General features: G+C 44.4%; 1 protein-coding gene across 2 annotated transcripts in view; it reads right to left on the bottom strand.

Annotated features, from left to right (window-relative positions):
• Positions 1-14,918, bottom strand: part of POLR3A (RNA polymerase III subunit A) — a 46,338-nt gene that overhangs the window by 13,814 nt on the left and 17,606 nt on the right. For both annotated transcript variants that reach the window (XM_044386231.3, XM_026504532.4), the window contains exons 12-20: positions 12,282-12,351; positions 11,729-11,856; positions 11,486-11,624; positions 9,985-10,149; positions 7,143-7,315; positions 5,367-5,478; positions 4,511-4,629; positions 2,814-2,951; positions 845-1,015 (exon numbers count right to left, since the gene is read on the bottom strand). In XM_044386231.3, the coding sequence (XP_044242166.1) occupies positions 845-1,015; positions 2,814-2,951; positions 4,511-4,629; positions 5,367-5,478; positions 7,143-7,315; positions 9,985-10,149; positions 11,486-11,624; positions 11,729-11,856; positions 12,282-12,351 (1,215 nt within the window). The remainder of the gene's footprint in view (positions 1-844; positions 1,016-2,813; positions 2,952-4,510; positions 4,630-5,366; positions 5,479-7,142; positions 7,316-9,984; positions 10,150-11,485; positions 11,625-11,728; positions 11,857-12,281; positions 12,352-14,918) is intronic.

Below are 14,918 nucleotides of genomic sequence, written 5' to 3'. Positions count from 1 at the left end.
CTTGGCACAAGCTTTTACACAAAGCTGTGATTTTTCTTTTTCTTTCAAAACATATTTTACATTCCACGTTTAGTATGAAGGTGAATACAGGATAACCCCACTCCACCTCCCACAAAAACTTGTGGAATAGTGGGTATTGTTCCATTGCTCCTCAACCTTCACCCCACCCCAGATTAGCATTAAAAATATATATTGTTGTTTTAAAAAAACCCAAACATTTCAGGAGTGAAAATCCCATCCCCAAGCTCATGGGATTTCCCCAAAGTTTAAAGGGCTGCATGTTACCCTAATATATGGGCAAGTCACTATGTATTTGATCTATACTTTACTGATGGTTTGCCTTTGCTATAAACGATGCTGGAAAAATACTCTTGGCACATTTAGATCATTTTTGTAAGGCAAATTTCTATAAGTGGAACTACTGGGTTAAAGACACCCACATTTAAATTCTGATCAGTACTGTCAAACTACCTTCCGAAAAGGTTGTTCTAAATTATATCCCCAGTTAAAGTATGTGCTTTAGTAAAAGTTTAAAGTAAAGCTTGCTTCTCAACACCCACGACTTTTAACACTGGCCCGTAATACGCTTCACTAGACAGAGAGAAACCCAAAGCCCTCTTCTGCGGATTCAATCACTACCAATGCTAGACTCCGAAACTGAAAAAGTATTTTCCCTTAATATTTGGGAAAATTATGCAGAGTAACACAAGAAGAAAAATACTAACCCAGTAGCTGGGGAGATATAACTGAGGCATGAACTGCGTGTGAAACTCCAGAGGACACCTCCATTCTAATCATACATCCTCAGAAACACTCTAACCCCAGATATAATGCTAAATCTTACTTTGATGTTGTCCAGAACTCTTTTGAACTCTAATGGTTCATCTTTTCCCTCCATTGCTGCAGGATCCAGGCCATCTCCCCCGTAAATGAACTGGATAATATCACCCGTAGAGCTTCGGACTGTCAGATCATACTGGGAGCAAAGATCTTCAAGGGATTTGACAAGCCTTCTCTAAAGGAAAAGAAGAAGAAGAACCAAACGCTCAGCTGCTTTGAGAAGAATAGTCACATGTGCAGAGGACGGGATCTGCAACACTAAGTTTCAAGGTTACTAGTACTTTCATCAGTTAAAACGTTTTAATAGAAATCTCTTAAAAAAAAAAAAAAAAAAGAGTCCCTGGGCACTCAGAACAACAAGCTCAAAGTGGCCCGACAGCTGGTGCAGGGGTTTTAAAATATGCTCCAACCTCACGCACTCTAGTGTATTTTTGAGTACATGCAACTGAAGCCTCATCACCCCCAAAGGACTCTGCAAACACTAGCTGCTTTCCTAGGCTGTTCTGCCTTCCCTCTCTTTCTCCCTAAGGTATAAATTAATGCAATAGCTTTGCATTTCTAAACACAACTTAATCCAGGTTCCCCGTGGACTTCAATATGAATTACAGAGGACCAGGTGCAGGCCCTCTTCTGGGACATGGGGGCAAGAAGAGAGAACAGGGGCAGCATTGTGTCTGAGCCAGCAGGCTGCAGCCATTTCTCAAATCTGCTTAGGGAGAACCTTCCACCAGCAGAACACTCCAGCTAGCAATGTGATGGTGGCTCAGTGAATCTTCCTCCAGGCAACTTCAAAACAAAAATGCCCTCATGCCAAAACAAATTTGTTCTAGGTTAACACACTGCTCTGGGAAAGTCATACTCTCTACTTAAAAAAGGTAAAGTAAAAAAATAAAGTCAAAAGACATCTGGCAAGCGTGGTGAAAAGCATTTCACAGTCCATTGGGGTTCTGACAAAAGCAGCACACTCCCAAACTGAACATCCAAAGATAATTAAAAGGGAAGTATCGATAAGCATACACACATACAGGAGACGTTATGGACATAGCTGTCTACTGACTTGAGTCCGCTCCCACCCGCATCAACCTTGTTTATTCCGGCTCCCTCAGCCACATCCCTGCTTTATCGGTCCTGCTCTCCCACCCTGCAAAGGGCTGTGCTTCTCAAACTGGGGTCCACAGGGGGGAGACAGGGTACACAAAGACACAGTGAGCGCATGGCCCAGCAACTGGGAGATTTAACTTTATCTGGTGTTAGAAGGAGACAAAAACATTGAAAAAATGTAAAAGCAAACACAGATCATAGAGGACAGAGTAGAAAATGATAATTAGAGAATGAAAAGAAATCCTGTGCTTGTGGTCTTATGGAAAAACAAAGTCGGGATGTGTTCTCGCTCCTCTGCCATCCGGGGTATTTTTACGGCGGCTGGAAGCATAGGCATTGGGAAACCCTCTAGTTTCGTTCTGGCCTTGAGCCTATTATTCTGGAACCGTGCAAACCATGGAGAAAGAGCCATCCCTCCAAGTGGCCAAGCACTCTGCCGGCACTGGAGTAAGTTCCTGGCGTCAGTTAAAATTATCCTAATAATGGGTTACACAAATAGTTGCCAAGTGAGAAGCAGAGTCCTCTCGACAATCAGGAGGTACCATCATCCCATCTTCATGTGTCAGGACACAGAGGCCCTGTGAGGCTCAATGATGTGTCCCCGGACACACTTCCAGTCCACGTTCTCAGCAAAGCTTTGGTGTGTGCGGCTCTGGCCTGATCTGAATGGCTCGAGGCACACGGGATGAAGTGAACACATTACCTTTTCAGGCTGTTTATTTCTAGGGCATCTGCGTTTCTCAATTTCTCCTTTTAAATACTAAGACCTGATACATTACAGCTCATGTACAAAATACGTAAACACTCAGCAGTCAAAATTCTCAGAACCCTGTCCTGCTCTGCCGTAAACGGCCTACATCTCTTCAAATTACCTGCATGTACCCCGTTTCAGCAGTCTTCACAGCTGTGTCGACGAGACCTTCCCGGCCAGCCATTGTGTGGAAGAAAAACTCCGTTGGTGTCAAACCGGAATAAAAGCTATTAGCCACAAAGCCTTTGGCAGCTGGAAGCTAAAGAGAGACAGGGGAAAAAAGAAAAATCAGACAAAAACCCTGCAAGGTCCACAACTTCAAAACCCATTCAAACCACAAAATGCCCCACCTTCAGACTATAAATACCTGGTCAGTGCACTCTCACGAAGGGGCAGACTTTCTAAGCCCTTTCCTAAAGAAGGAATAACTTGGCGTAAACTATCCTTCCCAGAGACAAGCGAGGGTGAGGTCCCCGTCAGGGCTGGTGCTGGTGCCAGTGGCAGGCAAGTGGACCAAGAAGTTCTGGATGCCTCTAGCCTCTCCTTTGAACTCGTCAGGCTCCCTTAGAACTCTGAGCCTGACATGCACGGCAGGCATCATTCCAATGACCACTTGGCTGCCTGACTTTCTAGTGAATTTTGATCTTGGACAGAGACCCTAAAATGTTTCTGGAGCTGCCTGGATATAGACAGTACTATACACTCTCAGGACAGCAATCCTGCCTCCCCAGGAGGGGCTGGACAGAAACCCTGCAGGCCCATGGGACAGGAGCAGCTGGGGCATCCGTGCTTCAATGGGAGTAAGAGCTGACTCCAAATCCAGAATCTGAGTGCCCAAACCTGCTCTAAGTTCCTCAACTAGATTGAATAGTTGTCTGCCCCTGAATTCCAGAAAAAGCCCAGCACAGATTTGTCTATCTTTGTCTATCTCTGCTTTTATTAGTGCTCAAACCACCAAGGCCAATGAAACACAGAAGTCATTTAAAAACTGAGTTCGAGGAGCACCTGGGTGGCTCATATGTTAGGCGTCTGCCTTGGGCTTGGGTCAGGATCGGGACTGAGCCCCGCGTTGGGTTCCCTGCTCAGTGGGGAGCCTGCTTCTCCCTCTGCCTGCTGCTCCCCCTACTTGTGCTCGCTGTCGAATAAAAAAAATCTTAAAAAACCAAAACAAAACACCAAAAACAAAACTGAGTTTGAGGGGCACCTGGGTGGCTCAGTCAGTTAAGTGTCTGCCTTTTGATTTTGGCTCAGGTCATGATCTTGGCTCAGGTCGTGATCGCAGGGCTGTGAGACCAAGCCCCGCGTCAGGCTCTGTGCTAGGTGTGGAGCCTGCTTAGGATTCTCTCTCCTTCTGCCCCCTCCCCCACTCACAAGCACAAGCGTGTACTCACTACATAAACCAACCAACCAACCAACCAACCAACCAACCAACCGAGTTTGAGAAGTCGAGAGGAGAATCTGGAGAATCTTGGTTGTTTTAATGTGGTTCCTATCATCACAATTTTAAAATCATCACACTTTGAAGTCAGTGTCCCCAAAATAAGCATACAGATTGATCACGCATGAGGTAACCTTGCATTTTGATTACTGAACGTAAGCTGGATAAGACCCTGAACTCCTCCTTCTTGGAGGGAAAACAAAGAAGTGGGCGTTGATCCGATTTTATAGTTGTGGGTCTAACAAGGCTCCTACGTGACTCAGTCAGGGATGAAGAGGGAAGACCTCCTCTGGGAGCGGCCTCGTCGGGGGCACGTGCTCCGGTTCCTCTCCTGTGCCGTTGGTCGCCCTTCAAAGTTCTGCCTGAGCCACTGCACTTACCTTCGAGTGTTTTTCAAAGTGAGGCAAGGACCTGTTTTCAAAGCCATCTGGAACTCGAGAGCCACTGATGGCCTGCTGTCCCACACAGGCAATCATCTGTGATATGTTAATGAAAGAACCTGGGGAAACAGGTCAGAAATATAACATTCGTTTACCAAAATAACGTTAACTGAAGTAAGAGCAGATCGGTGGGATCTATGACATAGCAGGCTCCCAGTCTAGGGACAGTAAGAGCCAGAAAGAGAATGACACAGGGTAGAGGCCTCAGACAAAGGCAGGAGGAGAGCAGGCAGCGCTCAGCAGGACCCTACGATTTGGACATGAAAAGGGACGAGGAGAGGAATTCCAAAGTTAAGTGGAAGAGTGGGAAGGAAAGACACAGGAATGGGAAAGTGGGGGCGTGTATGTACACCAGGAGCAGGAAGGAGAATACTGGGGGGAAAGGCAGCAAAGCTGGACTTTATTCTGCTACAAAAGTTGACAGAAATAGAAGCACGGAGGTTTTGAATCAGAGTGCAGTACCACGAAACCTAATGCTTTCAGGTTCTAAATAACTATGAAATGAAAGCGTTTTGCCACATCATGAAATATATTAATTCAGAAAATTAAAAAAAAAAAACAAGATCAAGTTTGCCTGAAGCATCCTTGGGCTCTGAAACCCACACGTATACAAGTTCCTCCACAGCGGTTAAATCACTACAATGCAAATAATTAAGTCTCTTTCCGTACATGTGATTTAAAAAGCAATCCCCTCATAAACGAACAGTCTGAAGTTATGACGTGTACACTTCCTGGCACATCACCTGCAATCCCATACAGAGAACATGATGATAGCGGCAGCCGGAGGCACACTCACCTTTGGAGCCGCAAAGAGCCATAGTGAGTGGGCTGTTGCTCTTATCCAATTCCCGGAGGCAGGCGCTGCCAGCGTGGTCTCGGATCACAGACAGCTCCTTCAGGATCAGAGCCTGGCAGGGGGCAGAGAGAGGTGCATGGGGGCTCTGCCTATTACCAACGTTTGATCTGACATTTCATGAAATTCGAAAAAATTTAAGCCAGATGTCAGATTTCCAATTAAGGTTTTCGAACCTTTGAAGACCAAAATGCCTTATCTATAAAGGTCCACATGTTGGGGCACCTGGGTGGCTCAGTCGGTTAAGCGTCTGCCTTTGGCTCAGGTCATGATCACAGGGTCCTGGGACCGAGCCCCACATCAGGCTCCCTGCTCTCTCTGCTGTTTCCCCCCACTTGTACTCTCTGGCTCTCTGTCAAATACATAAATAAAATCTTAAAAAAAAAAAAAAAAGACCCACATCTTCCACAAGGTTCTAAAATCAGTGCTTAAGGTAAAACTGATTAGTAACAAAACCCTGAAAAATCTTTATTTATTTTAAAAACCCTTTAAGTGGCCCATAAGGTAGAACTCGAATGGCTTTGTGTACAGCGAGCACCCTATAGCACTATATGTTTGTATGTATGTTACTGTAGACATACCCATCTGCTTAAGTAAACGTACGAAGTATAAGGCAACGTGTAGTATATAGTAAAGGAGAATTGCTTGTACTACTTATAAAATTTACCTCTTGTTTTTTACTTTCCAAGCACACATGTGAATTCCCACAAATTAAGAGTGTGGGAGGAGGTGACTCAACAAGAATATTCTAGTCCGTGAGCTCTTTCACAGGTTGTCCTTCCTCAACTCATAATTTAGGGTGCTGAATCAGTGACAAGCAGGTTCCACGAAAACCAAGTTCTGCTGCTGAAAGCCCCAAGTAACCTTCCAGGTAAGTCAGTGAGAAACCTCTGTTTCTCTCTTAAGACTCAGCGAGATTATGAATGAGCTAATGATGAATAGTGCCTACAACTCTGCTTTCTTCCTAGTTCACAAAAAATTCCTTCCATCAGAAAATTTCTTACTGCTTATCTATTCTTCCACACTTAGGTGAGTTAAAGCCCTGAGCCAGGGGCTGTATACAGGGGAGACCAGAGAGAGCCAGGCAAAATCCTGGTGCAGTCAGACTGCTGACGCAGGCTGTCTGAGAGAGAACGTAGGGCTCGCAGTGGCTGGTGGCCGTTCTGATTCTGACCCTTGCTGGTCAAGTTCTCAGCTAACCTAGTTTCAAATGTGACAGGGGCAGCAGATAGGCATGTGACTCTCAGATACAAATCTTCCCTCTTCTGAGTCCAAGTCTCTTTCGAAGACCGTCTGCTGATTTTTATTTTATTTTTAAAAGATTTTTATTTTTAAGTAATCTCTATACCTAGCGTGGGGTTCGAACCTACAACCCTGAGATCGAGAGTCACACGCTCTACCGACTGAGCCAAGCAGCGACCCCATCAAAGACCACCCATTTAAAGAGCTGTGGTTGCCAGTCTCTACCGGAGACATGCTAGAAATAGAAAGGGCAGAAGCACGAGCACCAGTTACAGCAGGGGCCTAGGAGTGATGCTGGAACAAGAGCAGCCCCGTGTGGTCGAGCGAGCAGATGGCCATGTTTTCACCACCTAGGAACGTGAGAGCTGCTAGGGATATACAGGATCTGACTGAAGGTCGCCCTCCCCTGGTTAAAGGAACGCACAGCGCAGAGCTGACGTGGGGCTGAAGCCACTGCGTTGACCCCTCCTCTCCTACCTCCAGAGTCTCCTCAGCGGTGCAGCCAGGCTGCTGCTGCAGCTTGCCTGTGTTCAGGGCTTCGATGTACTCGTCACACTTTTTATAGCCAGCGTTCAGCAACTCGTACTTCGCCTTCAGCAGTCCCTGACCAGGTGTGACGTCACCAATCCCAATGGAGAATCCCCGGTTTGCTGCAGGATAGTTGGCAGGTGGAGCAGAAAGAGAGAGCTGTGAATGAATGATGGTCAGCCTACCACACGGAAACAAGTTTACACCTTCAAAGAACACGTCATGATCCAATGAAACAAAAACGTATCCCAGCAGTCCCTAGCGAGTTATGTGACAACGACCATGACTCACTGAATCCTGTCAGAGACCTCACAACCCAGTGGGGGGAAAGTCATGTCCCCAACTAACTATAATATAAAGCAGACCAGTATTAAAACACTAAAAAGCAGCCGGAGAAAGCCAGCAATGGAAAGTGAGCCACCTGACTTTTTGTTCTAAGACACCATCTTAGAGATGTCTTTCTGCCCACACCCGCTTCCTTCTTCAGAAATCATTCCAGAACACAGCAAAACCCCACCATTGAGGGAACTATGCCCCACCAACTATCCTAACCCTAACGTATGTAGAAATGGGTGGACAAGAGGCACTTGGCCTAGTAGGGTGGGGAAGGGATGCTTAAGAGTGGCTACGGAAATGAGGAGCCACGAGTCTGGAAAGGCTTAGAAACTGTACCACCAGCTTCTGCAGATGCTGGGGATAACATATGTGTTGGAAATAAGGAAACCTGGTGGAAAATCAGTATTTTCCTGAGGGAGACAGGAGTTCAGTAATGGAATTAGAAAGCTCTGGACTGCAGACAGATGGGGACGACTGGAAAGCAGGGCACAAGGGACACTATATTCCATGGCTGTGATCCCTTGGCCCCTTTTCCTGTCCAGCTCCCAGAAGCCTAGCAAGCAAGTCTCAGCCAGTGGTGGGGGGATGGGGGGACTGAGACTGGAAGATATGTCCCTGGAGAAACCAAGCCTCCCTAGAGAAAAGCATTACTGATAGTGATATTTGGCAGTTCCTCAATAAAAATGTTGGCTTGCAGCTCAATCAAGGAGAACAGAAGCCCATCAACCAACAGGCTCCATTTCTTTTTTAAAGATTTTATTTATTTATTTGACAGAGAGAGAGGCAGCGAGAGAAGGAACACAAGCAGGGGGAGTGGGAGAGGGAGAAGCAGGCTTCCCGCTGAGCAGGGAGCCTGATGTGAGGCTCCGTCCCAGAATGCTGGGATCATGACCTGAGCCGAAGGCAGACGCTTAACAACTGAGCCACCTAGGCGTTCCCAACAGGCTCCATTTCTAATCAGTGTTTGGTGTCTCACTCCTAAAAGTATGAATGGATAGCTACGGACTACCAGATATTTGAGGAATGTCTTTGATGTCAAAGACTAAAGACAACAAATGCACAGAAAAATGAAACTAATGAGAAAATTCAGGGAGCAAATAAAGCTATGAAAAATATTGTGTCTGACAGAGAAGATGTATCTGGAGATCAAGAACAGGAAGCCTTAAAAAAAAACCTGAAAAGCAAAAAACTACACTTACAAATAGGCACAATGGAAAATAAATAAATGATAGTTAAAATTAAAAAAAAAAAAAAGCAGAACTAATCACTTTAAAAGATGAAAGGAGTGATGCCTGGGTGGCTCAGATGGTTAAGAGTCTGCCTTCAGCTCAGGTTATGATCCCAGGGTCCTGGGATCGAGCCCCACCTCAGGCTCCTTGCTCAGTGGGGAGTCTGCTTCTCCCTCTGCATTTGCCTCTCCCTCTGCTCATGTGCACACGTGCACATGCGTGGTCTCTCTCTTTCTCAAATGAATAAATAAAATCTTAAAAAAAAAAAGACAAAAGGAATCCAGAAACAAGGAGATGGACAACAAGGAAAAAAGAAGATAAGGAAATCAGAGAGCCAAGTAGAAGCTCTACTTATGCAATGAACAGGAATTCCAAAAAGAAAGAACAGAGATAATTAAGGTGAGAAAACTAGCAGTAAAACAGTAACAAAAACACAAAAACCAAACCAAACATGAGAAAATTTCCACAACTGAAGGACACATGGTGGCAGATTAAGAGAGCTTACAGAGTGCCCAGCACAACGGAGAAACCCATACCAAGGTTCTACCACTGTGAACTTCCAGAACACCAAAAACAGAGGATTCTCAAAGCTTCTGGAATGAAAAGGCAGATACAACAATGTGAAAACAAGAATAGAAATCCACTTTAACAGCAGCTCGGAGGGCCAGAGTAGAGGAGACCTTCAAAATTCCAAGGAAAGATAGAAATCAATCCACAGTTCTATACCCAGCCAGAGAATCGATCAAGTGTAGGATTTGAATAAAAATGCTTTTGGGCATGTAAAAATCTGGACCTAGGGCCTGCTCAAAGCCCGAGGAAACAAAGGAAACAGAATAGTGCAAGGAGAGAAGGGAAAGACTGAGGCCCTAGCAGAGCCGAGTCACAAGAGCCCAGAGGGCTGTCGTCGGAGCTCAGGCACCTGGGAAGCAGCCCGTGAAGGGCCTTTGGTCTAACGACGCTGTCTGACAGGCAACAGAGAGCTACTACTGCACACGTGGGACAAGAACTCAAGAGCAAATTCAAATCTGAACCAAACTGGTCAGTACTGAGCTAATCTCATGAAGTGAAGGCACAAATGATTTAGCCGGGAGTAAGTCTCCTCTCCTGTGCGCAGGTATGTGTGTGCTGTGTGGGGGTGGGGGGAGTTAAAGGTAAAAGAAGGAAACCGCAGAGCCCCTAACACCTCAGCAAGCACTGCAACAGAACGAGGATGCTGAGATACTCACAGAGGTAGACAGGAGCCAGCCTGGCAAGCCGCGACATCGCATCGGCTGCTTCGCTCTGCCCCCAGTCTCGCAGCAAAATGTAGAAAATGTTGTTCTTGGATCCGGACCCCAGCGTTCCCTTGTCCATGCTGCCGCTCATCAACTCGCTGTTCTGGATAGTAACATCTGCAAGGGTAACGATGAACACGCATGTAAACAAACAAGCACTACTTAGCCTCCTTCCAAAACGAACATGAGGCAGTTGAAAAAATATGTTCCCATATTGAAAATTAAAGCAGAGAAAATAAAAATTCTCCGAAGAATGTTTGAGGAGTAAAGAGAGAAATCTAGGGACTTTTGAAAAGCCATAAAAAGCCTAGTTAGTTACCTTACAATTCTAACTCTGAAATGTACTACTTGACCCTCATTTTCAACTGTGAACTGAGAATGACAGTATTGATCCCTTGTCATCTTTATGTCACAGGGGTATTTTGAGCATCTGATGAAAGAAATCATGTGCAACAAAGTACTCTATAAATGGTAAAGCACGTTGTTATTCACACAAGAGAATGGAAACTAATGGCGCCTGGAAGAGCCTATACAACAGAATAAAATTCACATCTAGGTAGAAACAAAGCACAATCTAAAACAAGGAGCCAAAACACCTAAAACACCAGAGAGTGTATTTTCAAAGTAAATTGTCAACGATTAAAAAAAAAAAAAAAAACAGTAACGGTTATAAACCTGAGAAAAATTGGAGCCCTTCAAAACATCTACTCTTCATGACCAAACAGTAGAAATCTTGACCTTCAGAGACTCCGCAGTTCAGTTCTTCAGTGCAGAGTCCTGGAGATCCATTTCTTGTCACAAGGCCTTGCTAGCAAAGCCCATTCAAAGTCAAAGCCCTTCAGAGTAGTCTGCTGGGGAATAGCTTGTTAGCAGTCAGCGGGGGAAGCAAAGGAGCTTGCGCCAAAAACCAAATGCTGGCCGAATGGCATTGGTCTATGGACTGTACTTTGGGTTGAATTAGTCTGGATGACTTGGATGGTTTAACATTAAATCCTCTCATGGTTACACCCGATCTTCATGTTATAAAAAACTTACTGACCAGGAGGCAGGAAAAAAACAGTCCTATTAGTTATACTTTTAGACAATGAACACATTTTTGGATGTAAAATGATAAATTATATGCCTTAAATAATGAGAACCTTGCTGATGGCAAACAAACAAAAAAACCAAAGGGCAGGGACAGAATAAAAGAAATTGCATGGATTTACAGAAACTAGTTACCTAAAACACATCTGGAGCTCTGGAGAAGAACATTCTAATCGCTGGATCATGTATCAATGTGATCTCTACTTTTTAGAGAAATGGGGAGTCACAGCCAAGAGGAGAAACACCAACTACATTTCCCCGAAGAATAAACTTCCTGCCTAAGAGAAACCTCGGGTTTCCTTGCTCCGTGAAGGCAGTCATTAGCCACCTGCTTTCTGCCCCCTTCCACCCTGCTGCCTGCACTCACAGGAGTCATTGACACAGAGATCCTCTCCTTTGCCACAGTACTGCTTGCCCTTGGTTCGGAGGTTGGCCCTCACTGGGTTGTCATCGCTTGGTCTGAGGATAACACTGAAGATCTGCTTTCCCGTCCACAGGGTGACAGGCTGCAGGAGGAAGGAAGCCACAGCATCAGTCGGCTGAGCCTGGTCTTGACGGCAGAGCGCTCGTGGGCTAACTTGTCACTGGCACCCCCAGCGTCCGCACAAACCTTTAGTATCGTCGGGGGTGGGAGGTGAACTTTAATTTTCTCATCCTTGCCAACCAATATTGAAGCAATGATTTGGCAAGCCTTGGCGCGGTCAAAGAAAGTGTCCTTAAGGGTGAGGAGATAGGCACCTATGAATGTTGGAAACGACACAACACAAAGAAACGGAACGAAATTGTGAGAAAAATCACAAAGTTTCAATTTTAAAATGAATTGGGGCTATTACCAAAGGAGTGAATTAAAACATACAGCTGCTTGCTGGCTCTCTCCTCCTACCGGAACAGAAGCTTCTCGAGGAGAGGGACTTTGTCTGACTCACTGACCTATCTCCAGTGCTCAGAAAAATGTCTAGTGCACCTTAGCTCAACAAATGCTAACTGATTCCATGCATAACCAACCAATACAAAATCTCTCATGTTGGTTCACAATCACACTTAGTAAACAAACAACAGAATAGAACACAGGAAATTACACAGCTTTTTAAGTTGTTACGTGATTCACTGTGAATGAGAATCCTGGTCTTCCAGTCTCCTTTCAAGTGAATTCATAAACACACCTGTTAGAAAATCCTGAATAGCAGCAATTAGTGGTTCTCCATTCCTCGGTGTTACCAGATTTGCTTTAGTCTGAAGGGAAAACAAACAATATGTTAGCCATTCCATCCATACGTTCTTTGGATTGCATGACGCAGGCCACGGAACTGCACCACAAAGCCTCCGAACTGCTGTAAATAAATACAGACTAGCTGGGGAGCAGGAAAAAGAGGCTGAGAAATGGAAGCCAGGGGTCCCAATCCCCCCTGTTACCAGCTCCTCTTTTCTTTACCTGCCAAGGCGAGACAAGAAATAGGCCTCAGATGTTCTTACCAACACTAAAATCAATACTGAGTGAAGTTGTTTTGGATTCCTCTAAGAACTCCACATATATGTAAGACTTCATAGTTATTAATAAATGCACTTCTTCAAAGAAAATTCACTTCTATGAATGATGAGCAGCACTGTTACCTCTGAGGTCAATCAATTTCATACCTCTCCATAATGACACACAACTGCTTAGTTCTCTTGGTTAAGACACTGGGTCCTAACAATAATTAACAACAGGATTTAATTAAAATTTAATGAGTGCCTACACTGAGCAAAAAGGCATGCTAGTTGTTCAGGGCATGATTAACAAGTTCAAAGAAGATTCTATGCATCAGAATGCATTTGCTCAATTTTTGGTGTTGTTAAGATAGAACTCACGGATAAATTTCCTCAGATCTTGATGTGGAGATGCTCGTGTTACTTGTGGCTTGTCTGGGCAACCTCACCTGGAGTGAAAGGTCCTCCAAGGGACCTCCTTGTGAATGCTGCACAGAACAGCGATCCTCCAACTAGGGCTGGAAGACGGTTGTTCATGCCTGCTTTCAAGAGTCTCTCTGGAGTGGGAGAGGGAGGTGGTCTGGGGCCTGAGCACATGAAGCTGGGATCTGCATATTTTGCAATTCTCCTGGGTATCTTGGGACTACACTCAGGCTAGAGCCATACCCACCCCACTGAGTCGGAATTGCTGAGTCAATATAGTAGATAAATTTTCTTACATGAAATTGAGGGGATTTGTCCCGATGATAACTAAAGATTCTTCCATCCCAATATCCTTGGAACCTGTGTTTTACTGTTGTCATTTTTAACCAAAGAAATATGTTATTATAATGAAATGGATCTCCAGTAGCAAAGTCAATGCTGAAGTCCAACTGGTTGGCGGCAGGCCGTTATCACTAGAAACCAGTTACAGAGCTGATATCACCGGCAACATTCTACACATTACATTTTATTACAAAAATAGTTGTTCTTTATAGAAAAAAATCTAAAATAGAAACATGTAAAAAAGGTAAAAAAAAAAAAAAATCCAAAAAAACATCTCTTCATGGAACTGCTAAACCAAAGAACTGCTGTTATAAGATTTTGGTATATAACCCTTCCAACTTCCAGCTATAAACATTTTTATAAACATAGAAGCATCTCTTTACCAAATAAAATAGGATCATGTCATACACACAGCCTGCTTTTTTAAATAAAGAACAAATCATAAGTGGCTTTCATGCCAATAACTATATAAACTATATCATCATTTTCAAGAGCTGCACAGATTTTGTGGTATGAATGAGACATAATTTAATCTTACCAATTCTTTATTGGTAAGATTGCCTATTTCTAATGTTTTACTATCACAGTTTTGCAACTCTGATTATGTCCTCTGGAGAGCTTTCTAGAAAAGAGAGTGCAAGGTCAGAAGGAATGATCAACATACCATCTGACTGTAGGAGCGCAGAACTCATTCGTGGCCGCCCACCCTCCATCATCTCTCGCTGTCCACCAACACCGAACACGGCACTCATCACAACTGCTACAAATACTGAGGCTTATGAGGAAATAGGCTAGCCTCGTGTCATGCCAGTTATGATCATACTACAGGGTCTTTGCACCTGCTGTTCCTCTGCTTGGACTGCTCTTATGCTGACAGTCACGATGCTCATTCTCCCACTTCTTTCAGAAGTTGGCTCAAGTGTTATCATTCCAATGGGCCTCCCTGACCATCCTCCATGGAATAGGACCCTCTCATTTTCTTTCCTCCTTGCTGTGCTTTGTTCTTTTCTTCTCAGCACTTACCACCACCTGACCTATTTTATATTTGTTTATACTCCACTTCTCCCTATTTGAATAACGGATGAGAACAAGAACTTTGACTTTCTTATTCTGTGCTGTGTTCCTAGAAGAGTACTTGGCACAGCTGGTGCTCAACGAGCATCAACCAAGTCATTTTAAAAGACTGAGGAGTCTGAAGGCATAATTCAGAAGACAGACTCCAAATACACAAAGATGGCTACTGAGGGATTCATCCTCATAGCAGAACAGGGAAAACACCCTAAATTCTGAAGAGAAGGTAGATGAACCTTGGTGTGTTAACCTGGTGAGATACTGTGAAGCCATTATAGTTGTAATTATGAAGACTTTACAACAAAAGGGGGCATTTATCTTTAAATTTATATTTATTAACTTTTTTAAAGGAGGGGAAGGGCTGAGGAAAAAGGAGAGAGAGAGAGAATCTAAAGCAGGTTCCATGTCCAGTGTAGAGCCCAACGCAGGGCTCAAACTCACAATCCTGAAATCATGACCCACGCCAAAACCAAGAGTCTGACGCTTAACCAACGGAG

Source organism: Ursus arctos, unplaced genomic scaffold (genome assembly GCF_023065955.2).
Source record: "Ursus arctos isolate Adak ecotype North America unplaced genomic scaffold, UrsArc2.0 scaffold_7, whole genome shotgun sequence".
Lineage (NCBI taxonomy): Eukaryota > Metazoa > Chordata > Mammalia > Carnivora > Ursidae > Ursus > Ursus arctos.
This window is presented reverse-complemented; position numbering and strand designations above follow the sequence as displayed.